The sequence below is a fragment of the Saccopteryx leptura genome, chromosome 11 (assembly GCF_036850995.1).
Source record: "Saccopteryx leptura isolate mSacLep1 chromosome 11, mSacLep1_pri_phased_curated, whole genome shotgun sequence".
Classification (NCBI taxonomy): Eukaryota; Metazoa; Chordata; class Mammalia; order Chiroptera; family Emballonuridae; genus Saccopteryx; species Saccopteryx leptura.
In genome coordinates, this window is record NC_089513.1 from 40,999,653 (window position 1) to 41,013,720 (window position 14,068).

Here is a 14,068-nt window from a genome sequence, read left to right on the forward strand (position 1 = left end):
AAAGATTGGATACATCTTACTGTGAGGAATATATGATATATGTTAGTATGTGCATTTGTATATATGTGTGTATGTTGATTTTTTTTTTTAAGAACTGTATTAAATTAGTGAAAGTAGTTTCCTAATGTACTAGGGAGCCTAAAGATTGTACCTTTGTCATAAATTCACACTAATGTATGTAGCTCACATATTCAAGAAGCAAACTTTCTTTGCTGTTTAGCAAAAAAAAAAAAAAAAAAAAAGAACCTAAATGTTGGAAATTAAGTAATTCATTCTTATTTGCATAGAGTTCAAGACAAAAACTTTTTGCACAAGTCTATTGTTTTAAGCATTGTTTATATTAGGACAAAACAGACTAGGAACAAGTGTCAGTTTTGGGAGTGGGTAAAAACTTAAATTACATTTATACAGTAGAATCCCACACTTTTGAATGAGGTTGAACTATATACTGATAAAGAATAATGCTTACATTAGAATAAAAGAAATCTCAATAATGTAATCCTACTTTCAAAAACTAAATGCATATATACACATTTTATAAAAATTTCTGAAAGTATGCATATGAAGTTTTTATTAGTGCTTTTCATTTTCAAATTTTTTACAGTGATTATGCATTACTTTGGTTAATTTAGCCAGATTGATATAGATGTAAAAATAATATAAAAAATACATTCAAGGTCAAACCAATATATCTTCCTGTATTTAACAGATGATATTACTACAAACTTAAAGGTTAGAGTCTATTTCTCCCATGTTTCAGGATTGGACTAGTTTTATTTTATTTTATTTTTCAAAGTATATTCAGAGAATTCTCCTGGTCTGGGAAGAAGGCATTTATTTTTTTATTCTTTAAGATTATATGGATCTGGAATGACTCTTTAGTGATTAACATCACTAGATTTCAGAGCTCTGAGGTAGTGTTAATTTTGGACTTGTCATGGTGGGCGTGTTTGCTGTTTTATAAAGGAAAGATTGGATTTAATGGGGAGCTTATTACTAAAACTGGGGAGAGTATTTTAGTAGGTGAATTATTTTGAGTTCTAATTTCTTAGGAAATTTGGAGAATCATCATGCTGTGAAAACAAGTGGTAAAAATTTTTAGTTATGAAAGTTCAGATTGTCAGGTTTTATATACTGAATTCTGTATTAGCTATTTTTAAAGAATTGCAAAAATACATGCCACTTGATGAAATTATAAAACGAGGAAATCAGTTGGTAAATTCAAGGCTACCTGAAATTTCTTGTGGGAATGTGTGAGGAAGCAAAGGGATCCTTCTAGATTGTGTCAGATATATATAGATCTCAGTTTTGGGAGACTGGCTTAAGACAAGGATGTAAGGCAAATACGATACCTGATGGAACTTTTGCAGCTATTCTTGGTTGGCTGATGAAGGATCTTCGTCTGTGGGTATAGTGGTCATTTTTTTATCAACTTCTGGTAGTATAATATATATATCTCTTTTGAATAATTTTGTTTTTAGTTTATTTTTATGTGTCATTTTAGTGCCTCCTTGTGGGGAACTTTATTAATGACAGCTACATTAATGATAGTTTTACAGAAAGATTATTAAACTAAAAATTGTACTTTGCAATATTTTTATATTTTAAAGAAACATTGAAGATAATTTTATTGTCAGAATTATTTTTAGTTTTACAGTAAATCATTAAACTTGAGAGTCCATTCATTTATTTACTAAATATTAAGTAGCTACTGTGTGACAGGCTGTAGCTAGGTACTTTTTGAAACATCAGTGAACAAAATAGACAAATATTCCTGCTCCTTTTTGTTTTATATTCTAGCAGGCAAGGCAGGCATAATAAATAATTACGTTATATAGCTTGTTAGAAGATGTTAAGAGCCATGGGAAAGGAAACAATAGAGCAAGGAGAGGTGTACTGGGAATGCTAGAAGTAGAGAATGGAATTTGCAGCATGAAATAGAGTAGTGAGGGCAGATCTCAGTGAGAAGGTGGTGTTTGGGCAAAGACTTGAGGGGAAGAGTGTTTGAGGGAGAAGAAGCAACCAGTGGGAAGGTGCCTGCCTGTTCAGGAACCTGAAGGTTTTGTGACGGACGTGTAAAGGTGAGGAAGGAGTATGGACAGCTCCTGTTCTCGAGGCTTTTTTTCTTTCTTCTTTTAAAATCTTTTAAGGACTTTTGTTTTTACTCTTAAGTTGAGAACTTTTGGAGGATTTTGAACAGAAGCATGAATTAATATATTTTAACGAGCTTATCCTGATTACTGTGTGAAGAATTTTCTGTTAGAGGAGCATGGGTGGAATAGGGAGTCCCTCTAGTTGGCAGGCTATTGCAGTAATCAACATGAGAGATGCTTTGATGAATTCCCTTTACATCTTTTTTTTTTTTTTTTGTGACAGAGAGAGGGACAAATGGAGACAGGAAGAGAGATGAGAAGCATCAATTCTTTGTTGCAGCACCTTAGTTGTTCAGTGTTTGCTTTCTCGTGTGCCTTGACCAGGGCGCTCCAGCAGACTGAGTGACCAAGCCAGCGACCTTGGGTCAAGCTGGTGAGCCTTGCTCAAACCAGATGAGCCCGCGCTCAAGCTGGTGACCTCGGGGTCTTGAGCCTGAGTCTGCGTCCCAGTCCGACTCTCAGTCCACTGCGCCACCGCCTGCTCAGGCGAATTCCCTTTACTTATAATGAGTCCTCTGAGCTTTTGTTTGAGACTATTATTTCATATTTGTGTTTGGAGGATATTGTTTCATAGTGTCCAACTTTAGGTTGGTTGAATATTTTCTTTAAAAATGTCACATTATATTGTTTCTGATAAAAAATTGTTCGTCTTATTGCTGTTACCTTAAAAAATAATGTATATATTATTTTCCCTGGGTACTTTTAAGATTTTTCTCTTTGACTTTGACTTTTAGGACTTTGATGTTTCTAGATATGATTTTCTTTATATCATGCTGAATATTTAGAGCTTTGTACACTTGCTAGAAAGTCACATCTTGTTAGCCTTGGAAAATTTTATATTAGTATTTTTCAAATACTATATTATGAATGTTTAATTTGCTCTTCTTTGCTTTTATAACTTCAGCTAGATACGTATTAGACCTTTTCACTATGTTTTACATGTCTTTACCTTTTTGGGGAGGTTTTTTTTTGTATTTTTCTCTCAATTATCTCTTGGCATGTCATATTTTTTATACATTTTTTTCTATTCAGCAGTTCTCTCTTTTGCTCTTTTAAACTAAACTACCAAGTTCTTAATTTCAGGGATGACATTTTTCAGTTCTGGAATTTCCATTTGATTGCAGAATTTTAGGACTTTGGTGAAATTCTCTATCTGTCCTGTGTTATTTTCTTGGATCTATCAATCATAGTTATTTTCAAGTCTCTTAGATAACTCCAAAATGTGAATGGCCTGTGCATCTTTTCTATTATTTATTTCTGTTTGTTGTCAGTTTACTCTTTTTTTTAAAAATTGAGATGAAATTCACATAACATAAAATTCACCATTTTAACCTTTTAAAGTATACAATTCACTGGTTTTTGATATATTCATAATTCTGTGCAACTGTCATCACTATCTAAGAATCCAAAACATTTTCATCACTCCAGACTGGGTTGACAGTCAATCGTAATGCCCCCTCAGTTCATCCCCCAGCAATGAATCATCAACTTATTTTTTGTCTCTCTGGATTTACATATTCCTGGCCATTTTATATAAACAGAATTATTTAATGTGTGGCCTTTGAGTTCAACTTCTTTGTTTTTAAGGTTCATCTATGTTGTGGTATGTATCAGTACTTCATTTTGTGGCTGAATAATATTTCATTGTATGAATTTAATTTTTTTTATATAATTTTATTTTTTATAGAGGCAGAGTGAGTCAGAGAGAGGGATAGACAGGGACAGACAGACAGGAACGGAGAGAGAGATGAGAAGCATCAATCATTAGTTTTTCATTGCAGATTGTAACACCTTAGTTGTTCATTGATTGCTTTCTCATATGTGCCTTGACCGTGGGCCTTCAGCAGACTGAGTAACCCCTTGCTTGAGCCAGTGACCTTGGGTTCAAGCTGGTGGACTTTTGCTCAAACCAGATGAGCCCGCGCTCAAGCTGGCGACTTTGGGGTCTCGAACCTGGGTCCTCTGCATCCCAGTCCGACTCTCTATCCACTGCGCCACTGCCTGGTCAGGCTCATTGTATGAATTTATATGCCACATTATCCATCATCAGTTGATGGACATTTGGGTTTTTTAGCTATTTTGAAAAATGCTGCTATGGGCCCTGGCAAGTTGGCTCAGTGGTAGAGCGTCGGCCCGGCGTGTGGAAGTCCCGGTTTTGATTCCTGGTCAGGGCGCAAAGGAGAAGCGCCCATCTGCTTCTCCACCTTTTCCCCTCTCCTTTCTCTCTATTTCTCTCTTCCCCTACCGCAGGCAAGGCTCCATTGAAGCAAAGTTGGCTCAGGTGCTGAGGATGGCTCCATGGCCTCTGCCTCAGGCACTAGAATGGCTCTGGACGCAACAGAGCAACGCCCCCTGGTGGGCGTGCCTCGTGGATCCCGGTCGGGCACATGCGGGAGTCCGTCTGCCTGCCTCCCCGTACTTTGTCCCAGTCGGACGCTCTCTCCACTGCACTACCGCCTGGTCAGGCAACTCTTTAATTTTTTTTTTTTTTGAGGAACTGCCAAATTGTTTTTCATGGTGGCTGTACCCTTTTACAATCCGTACAGCATTTATGAGAGTTTCATTTTCTCTGCATTCTTGCTAATACTTGTTACTTCCTATAGTATTTTTTATTGTTATAACTGTCCTAATTGGTGTTGGCTATTCATTCTTGTTTTTTATTATACTTTGTAATTTTTAACTGAATGCCAGACATTATGAATAAACAATTCTAGCGACTCTACTTGTTTTTTTCCTCCAAAGAGTTAAGTTTTACTATGGTAGGTGAAGTGCTAGGGTCACCCTGAGCCTTTTGAGGATTGATTATAAAATTTTTATGGTTGATCTATTTCAATTTTTACCTTAATCTATGGAGAGACTTTTATGAAGTCTCCATAGAGAGCTTCAGTTGTTTACAAGGGTTCTTCTATCTTGTTGGGACCTAAACTACAATCTGTCTCCCTAATACTGGGCAGAGTCTAAACCCTACTCAGCTGTTTAGTTTCCTGACTGCCGTTCTCTTAGCTTCCAGCTCTGTGGTAGTCCAAAACTGACTCTTCTGCTCAGTCCAGGAGAACTGCCACTTCCTAGTTGGACTCTTTCTCCTGTTGCACAGCAAACTCAGGGAAAAAGCCAAGGTGATTTCAGAGCTGCTCTTCTGTACTTCCATTCTTTCAAGAGTTGTAATCCTTCCTGTTCTTCTCTGTGTGTATTCTTCAGTGTTTTCAGAGTTTTTCCATTTGTCCAGTTAACTTTGGTAAACAGGAGGGTTAGCTTGATATACAAGCTACTCTTACTTTGATGGGAACCATGAATGCTGATGTTTTTTTAATTGAATCACAGAGAAATGAAAAACTGATACCTATTGAGAGTAACAACATGAATTTTCAATAGAATATTTGAACACAAATATAGGAGGGGGAATTTTTATTTTCCAATGAGGTTCACATTCTGCTATGTTTGAAGGATAATAAAGGATAACTTAAAATTATTATGTGACACCGAGTTGATGTTTGATAATTTTTTTGAAAATTGAACAAGATCATTAAAGAATACACGTTGAATAAAGAATTTAAGATGAGAATTAAAGAGAAAATATTTATTGAAGAGCAATTAATATTTGGATTTAATAGTGAAAAAATTAAGATGATCAATTTTAAGTGAATATTATTAGAGTACCACTTGTTTATTTTCGTAAATGTTAGTGATTATTGGAAATGGAAATGGTTGGAGATTTGAGTGTTCACATGTGGTGGCTAAAGAACAATGTGTGTCTGTTAACAGTGCCAGAGAGGACTTTGATCACAAAATCTGGATGGTACAAACAAAGTCGTTAACAGGCCATTTAAAAATGTAGGGGAAATAGAGTGACATTATAGGAATAGACATTATGTTTAGAGCATAGAGAAGTGGAAAGGAAAGCAGAAACAGATCTGTAAAGAATACTATTGTCCTATCCTCCTGCATTCTTAAAAAGGAGGGTTTGGAAAGAAACTAACCATTTGCTTTCTCCATCAAAATACCCCTAAGAAGGGAGCCAGGTGTTGCCGACCACCTTGTATCTGTGTTTTTCCTTTCGCCCTTTGTGAACTCTCAAGGTTAGTCAGTGATTTTCTTCACACTTTCATTAGGAAAGTTGCCAAAGGCATCCTTTTAAGGCAGCTGTCTCTGTACCCTTGGAGGCCATCAGTAATGTTTCCCATCTATAAGAGCAGTCAGCACAAAAATGTTGGGCTGAACTGAGTCTTGGTGGTTTAAAACATCCCCCCTCCTCAGACCACTGCCTGCCCCCAACAGTAGCAAGTATATTACATTTTGGGGCTTCTAGTTCTTTGATAATTTTTTGTTACTGTATTTTTTCAGGTAAAATCCATTATTAATAGTCAATACATACAAACATATTAATAATGAAAAGAGACTTAATTTTCAAAACATAATTTTGATAACAATGAACACCTTAGAAATCCTAATATACAAATAAAAATTCTTTTTGTATATAGAATGTTAAAATTTTTTAAACATCATTGAGATTTTATAAACTAAAATATACTTTTATTGTATTCTCTTGGTCTGAAGTGGTCAGGTGATAGATTCAAGCTGATGGTGCTGTGACGTTTTAGGGGTATATTAAATATGATGTTAATAAGTCTGTGATTAAAATGCATTAAAATAAATTGAAATGTTTTTGTTTTTGTTCCTATTTAATTTAATAATATAGGCAACTGTTACACCATATGCATCTTTAATATATTGTCTAACTGTTTCTCTTGTTTTACTAAACTGTCTTCTTTCAGCCACCCACACAGAATATGCCTATGGGTCCTGGAGGGATGAATCAGAGCGGCCCTCCCCCACCCCCACGGTCTCACAACATGCCTTCAGATGGAATGGTAGGTGGGGGTCCTCCTGCACCACACATGCAGAACCAGATGAACGGCCAGATGCCTGGTAAGTTTTTCTCCTCTAAGACATTAACACCAGAGTTGCTTAGCAACTGAAACGACATGGGGGCTCAAGGGATACTAGATTGTTGATGACAAAACTGCTTTGAATGCCCCCGAGTACAAGCTCTCTTAGAGTTTGTTAGCTACAGAGCTACGTGACCTGTATTCAGTGTTTATCAGGCTGCCCTTGGGCTTTGATGTAGCTGACACACAGCATTCCTCTGATGAACAGAACTGGCTAAATTTAGTCTGTCTGAAACTATGCAATACAGCTGGCTTTAGATGGTTTGGGGGGGAAAAGGCATTGTGCAATGGCTTAAGCATTAAAATCTGTTTATTAAAAGGTATTATAACATTTCCCAGAATTTGGTATTAAACATTTATTGGTTTTAGAAACAGTAATCCTAAAATAACATGTAGGGAAAAGAAACAAAACAATCTCTAAAGTGCTAGTTTATTTTAGTATTTTCTCATTGATACTATTGAAGCTGAGTATAGATTTATGTATTTATAACATAACATGAATGTGGAAATTTATATTAAAGCAAAATTAAAAGCTGAAAAACAATGTCAGCTTTCTTGTATAATGAGCCATTTCCTTTACTATTTATCCATTTTAATTTTAGAGTGACTTAGGATATATTTCAGGCCATTGGATGCCTATTTAGTTATCCTTTGCCGGTTTGAATATTTAATCTGAAAAGTATTTTCTTTTTGTAACAGCTATAGCCCACTTTCACAGTTTTTGGTGGGGTGTTTTCTCAATTTAATAAGAGAATATTTTTACTTTCTAATGACAGAGGTTATTTTCATTAAGAAAAATAAAGTATTATACAAATAACAGTAATGGCACTAAAATAATGAGCAATTTATTTTAAGATTAATAATTAGCATCATTAGGAGAGTGTCATCCTAGCTGGTTGTGTAGATTGATAGCATTGGTGACCAGGGATGATAGGTGTAGACCAGGGGTCCCCAAACTTTTTACACAGGGGGCCAGTTCACTCTCCCTCAGACCATTGGAGGGCCGGACTATAAAAAAAACTATGAACAAATCCCTGTGCATACTGCACATATCTTATTTTAAAGTAAAAAAACAAAACGGGAACAAATACAATATTTAAAATAAAGAACAAGTAAATTTAAATCAACAAACTGACCAGTATTTCAATGGGAACTATCAGCCTGCTTTTGGCTAATGTGATGGTCACTGTCCAGTTCCATATTTGTCACTGCCAGCCGTAACAAGTGATGTGACATGCTTCCGGAGCTGTGACATGTGCGTCCTGCGTCACTGGAAGTAGTACTGTACATGAGCGATGCTGCGCTTTGCTGCGCCACCACATACAGTACTCCACATACAGTACTCACCACCAATGAAAGAGGTGCCCTTTCTGGAAGTGCAGCAGGGGCCGGATAAATGGCCTCAGGGGGCCGCATGCGGCTCGCAGGCCGTAGTTTGGGGACCTCTGGTGTAGACAGTGAAGTAAAAGAGCACGGAGCAAAAGAAGACAGGTAGCTCATGTATAGACAACTGATGATGTGTGATTGATCAGGTAGATGGGCAGTGGTGTTTTGGTGGCTGTCTTCTATTTCCTGCTAAAGCTTTCCACAGTCAGTGGCCCACCTATCCCACAGCGATATGGAGGTATGAATAAAGATGTAATTACTTGTCAGGTGTAGTGAGGAGGAATATTTTTGCTGAACCACATTTAGCACATCACGGCAGTGTTTAAAAACTGTGCTAATACATGGTAGCAAGATAGAAATTTTGTGGGGTTTTTATGGTGTTACCTTTAATTAGGATTTTGACATCACTATATAACATTCAAGCCCAAGGCTGAAGAAGCAGTTCAACAGCAATATAATTATTGTTAACATGATATTTTACATTTTGTGTAAGGCCGTTTGGCGTAGGTATAGTTTCTAAGCCAGAGAGTTTCCTCTAGTTATGACCTAGGTTGTCCAGAATACTGTGGATCTCCCAAAACCATTTATAGATAGAGAGTTATAGTTACGTGTAGGAGAAGATGGAAATCCAATTACTTATATTTTCTTTGTATAATAAGTTCTCTATAGCAATTTAACCAACTTTGTGTACACAAATTTATATCAAGGCTTTTCATTTACAATTTTAGTTTTATTTTTAAAAATATTCTATGATCTAAGTTACAGAGCTATTTATATGCTGTTGTTCCTCGTCAAATAATCTCTCAGTCTCAGGTTTCTTTTTTAAAAAAGTTAACGGATTTATAACAAAAGACTTGATCAGGGGTCCCCAAACTACGGCCCGCAGGCCGCATGCGGCCCCCTGAGGCCATTTATCCGGCCCCCGCCGCACTTCCGGAAGGGGCACCTCTTTCATTGGTGGTCAGTGAGAGGAGCATAGTTCCCATTGAAATACTGGTCAGTTTGTTGATTTAAATTTACTTGTTCTTTATTTTAAATATTGTATTTGTTCCCGTTTTGTTTTTTTACTTTAAAATAAAATATGTGCAGTGTGCATAGGGATTTGTTCATAGTTTTTTTATAGTCCGGCCCTCCAGTGGTCTGAGGGACAGTGAACTGGCCCCTGTGTAAAAAATTTGGGGGCCCCTGAGCTAGATAGTGCGTGCCTATGGTACCAAAGTCCAAAGGTACCAAAAGTCATACAGCCTCTACCTCTTCAGGTACTTTGTTTCAGAGTCATTCGGTGTCTAGCTGTCCTTGAAGAGATATTCTTCTTTTTTTTTTAAGATTTTATTTATAGATTTTTACAGAAAGAGGAGGGTGTCAACTCATAGTTGCTTCACTTTAGTTGTTCATTGATTGCTTGTATGTATCTCAACCAGGCAAGCCCAGGGTTTCAAACTGGCGACCTCAGTGTTTTGGGTCAGTTTCTATCCACAGCACCACCACAGGCTAGGCAGATAAACACATGCATAAAAAATCTTTTCTTTATTCTTTTTTTAAAAAGTAGCATACACTAGATAGTATTATGTATCATTTTTCCTCCTCTTTAAAAGTGTATGTATCTTAAAGACCCTGAGTATATAAAGATTTATTTTGGAGACCACTCAGTATATAAAGAGTTGCCTCATTCGTTTTGATGACTGCATTGCATTTTTTTTTAATGGTTGCCTCTAATTTATTTGAGAAGTTGCCTTCTAAAACAAATACAGGTTAAAAACACCCAGAAATATGGGTTATTTCTAGACTTTTGATATTAAAAATTTTGCTACCTTGAATATGTCTGTAAAATATAGCTAAACAAGTAGATAAGTAAATGCACACTATTTTATATGTGTACACGTGTGCACATACAAACTTGTAAATTTATAAGATAAATTCCTAGAACTAAAATTGCTGGGTAAAGTTACATACATTTTAATGTATATATTTCCTGAACAATGTATGAAGGTATTTTTTTATAATACTATAGTTCAATCAAAACCTTTGGTCTTTGCCAATTTGAAAGACAAAAAATGGTTTCATAGTTTTCATTTGCCTTTTTGTATATAAGCATAGCAAACCGTCTGATTATGTTTATGACCTCTTCTAGTTTTTCTGTGTGAACTTTGCCCTTTCTCCTGCTGGTGGTATTTTACTGTGTAGTTTGGTCAGTGATATGACTTTTAAATAATTATTTCCCAGATTATTTTTTTATTTAATTTGTTTTTGTTTTGGTCTTGTTCAAATTTTTATTTGTTTGTTTATTTATTTTGTGTGTGTGTGTGTGTGTGTGTGTGTGTGTGTGTATTTTTCCACAGTTAGAAGCAGGGAGGCAGTCAGACAGACTCCTGCAATTGCCCGACCGGGATCCACTCGGCATGCTCATGGGGGTGGGGGGTGGGGCGATGCTCTGCCCATCTGGGGCATTGCTTCGTTGTGGCTGGAGCCATTCTAGCGCCTGAGGCAGAGGCCATGGAGCCATCCTCAGCGCCCGGGCCAACTTTGCTCCAATGGAGCCTTGGCTGCAGGAGGGGAAGAGAGAGACAGAGAGGAAGGAGAGGGGGAAGGGTGGAGAAGCAGATGGGCGCTTCTCCTGTGTGCCCTGGCTGGGAATCGAACCTGGGACTTCTACATGTCAGGCCGATGCTCTACCGCAGGCCAGGGTTCAAATTTTTATTCTTATGCAGCCTTACAAAGAGTTATAAATCTATGACTCTGGATTTTCTGGCATACTCAAGAAGGCCCTTTAACTATGGTATTATTTTTAAATTATTTCTTTCTGAAACTGTGTTGTTTTTTTCTTCTTAAAAAAATTTGTTTTAATTTATTGATATGAGAGAGAGAGAGAGAGAGATTTGTTGTGTCCCTTACTTATTCATTGGTTGATTTTTATATGTGCCCTGACCAGTGTCGAACTTCAACCTTGGTGTATCCCGATGACACTCAAGGTACCTGGCCAGAGCAGTCTTTCCTTTTTTTCAATGTTTAATGTTTTAGTCATCTGGAATTAGTTTTCATGGAAGTAATGTGGTATGGATCCAGCTTATGTGGTATGGATCCAACTTGGTTTTTTATTTATTTTTTTCTTCTCAGATGGTTACTCAATTATCACAACACCATTTATTGAATTATCTTCCTTTTGCCTACCAATGCTTAGTATCACCACTATAATTTTTTAATAAAGTCTGCATTTGTGTCTGTTTTTAGACTGCTCTGGGTTCAGTGATCTGTTAGTTTATGTGCTAAAATACTACAGACTTTTAATTATACCAGCTGTATTCTTGGCTCTTTTCTAAAAACTAATAATCCTCCCTCATTACTTGTCGTTTTCAGAATAGCTTCAGTTTCTTAATCTAAAATGGGAATAATACTTTCCTCACAGTATCTATTATCATTCACGTTAAGTGTTTTGTTTGTTATTGATTAAGTACTGAAGTTACTGTTGGTATTATTATTCTGGTCATGCAAAAAAAAAAAAAAAGAATAAAAACTTTTAAGGTGCTTTTATACAGAGTGTCTGTTTAACTTTCACATTTTGGTTCTGATCACTTTTCTTCAAAGGGCCTAACCATATGCCTATGCAGGGACCTGGACCCAATCAACTCAATATGACAAACAGTTCCATGAACATGCCTTCAAGTAGCCATGGATCCATGGGCGGTTACAACCATTCCGTGCCATCATCGCAGAGCATGCCGGTACAGAATCAGATGACGATGAGTCAAGGGCAACCCATGGGAAACTATGGCCCCAGACCAAACATGAATATGCAGCCGAACCAAGGTGAAGCAGCTTTATGTTATTCTTTACTAGAATGCCAATCAGCCTTTGAAAAGAAAACAACATTTTCAAGAAGTTAGCCAGTGCATAAAAATATGTTTGCATTGAGTAACAATTATATCTACAAAAAAGGAATGTTGAGTTTGAAGCCAGCTTAAAATATCTTTTTTTTACATTTAGAAATTAAATTGCTTGATTTAGCTTTTGAAGCTTATTTATTTTTATGTCATTTGGACATTTTATTTGAGGTTCTATATTTGCAGATTTAAAAAAGAACTAGTTAATGAATAAATATTTGCTTTAGAGCTAGAAAATAGAGAATATACAATTTTATGTTGCAAGTATCACCCCTAAAAAACATCTCTGTGGTTCATTTACTTATTAAGGCTAGAAAAACTTATGTGAATTTCCCTTGTGTTTTCTAATGCTGAGTTTCAGCATTTAACGGTAATTATAACATAATTTGTTATTACAGTATTTAGTGGAGATATAATTTGTTATTACAGTGTTTAGTGGAGGTGCTGCTATATTCTTGTATTAGAGTGATGTGAAGTCTATTAAAGTTTATTACCAATCTCAGATAATGAAATTGTTATACTGTTTCTCTTTTAAGTATTCTTGTGAATAATAGCTCAAAACTGGTTAGTGGGCACTCTGTTCTGCTACTTGTCAAAACATTTGGCATATTGCAGCCTAAAGGTTTTTAATTGTGAAATGTGGTGAAGTTAAGAGTAGAAGATAAATTTAATATATTTGCAATAAAATTTTCTAGATTTTTTTTTTAATGAAAAATCACTAAGGTGAATTCAGATAAAGGAAGTCAGTGTTTATCTGTTGATACTTATTTCTGATGAAATAATATATTCTACATTTTAAATATTAGAACAGACATCCTCTATAATTTTGATGAGATATACTGAAAACAAAGGGAAATAATAGAAAAAATTATCATTGAATGTAGCTTTGCAAAACTAGTGCTTGCTCCATTATTTTCTTCAAAGTGGTTTAGTGCCTGTGATGGAATATTATTGTTTTAACTAGGTCAATTAAAGACTCAGACCAACAGCAAGATAACAATCATTGCTAGATCAGAATGGAATTCAGATGCTCTCCATATAGTTACTGTATTTTTTGCTCCATAAGACACACCTGACCCTAAGACACACCTAGGGTTTTAAGGAGGAAAATAAGAAAAAAATACTCTGAACCAAATGGTGTGTTTAAAATACTTAATAAAATATACCACAATAATATTTCCACAATGTAAACTTCACAGCAGTATTAACAATCATTAGCACTGTTATTAACAAATGAGCCTTTAAGGTTCAAATACTCTTCTAGTTGTCTGGAAACCTGCAGCAGCTAAAAAAAGAAAGAGCATTCGCTCCAGAAGACGCTTAGGCATTTCCCCCTCCACTTTGGGGAAGAAAGTGTATCTTATGGAGCGAAAAATACGGTAGTTAACAGGAGAGAGAGCCAGAAAGTTGATAGTGATTCTGACAGCACTACAGTAATGATGGCACACTTCTTAGAAACCGTACAGTTAAGTTTCTAACTCTATAGCTATATATATATTATACAGAAATTGACTATGTAGGGATCTGATTTTAAGAAATAAAAGTTACTTTTTAAAAGAGAGACTAAGATGGAAATACACAAAGAAATTTCCAATGTATTAAAAAATATATTGTTATTAAAATATCTTTAGTTTTATTAAAAATAAACTTTCAGTTAAATTTTGATATTTCAGAATCAAAGAACATCAAAGAAAATGACAATTAT

General features: G+C 35.8%; 1 protein-coding gene across 2 annotated transcripts in view; it reads left to right on the forward strand.

The window, feature by feature from the left end:
- The window catches only part of SS18 (SS18 subunit of BAF chromatin remodeling complex), a 73,628-nt gene that overhangs the window by 32,536 nt on the left and 27,024 nt on the right, over positions 1 to 14,068 (forward strand). For both annotated transcript variants that reach the window (XM_066352479.1, XM_066352480.1), the window contains exons 4-5: positions 6,926 to 7,079; positions 12,068 to 12,289. In XM_066352479.1, the coding sequence (XP_066208576.1) occupies positions 6,926 to 7,079; positions 12,068 to 12,289 (376 nt within the window). The remainder of the gene's footprint in view (positions 1 to 6,925; positions 7,080 to 12,067; positions 12,290 to 14,068) is intronic.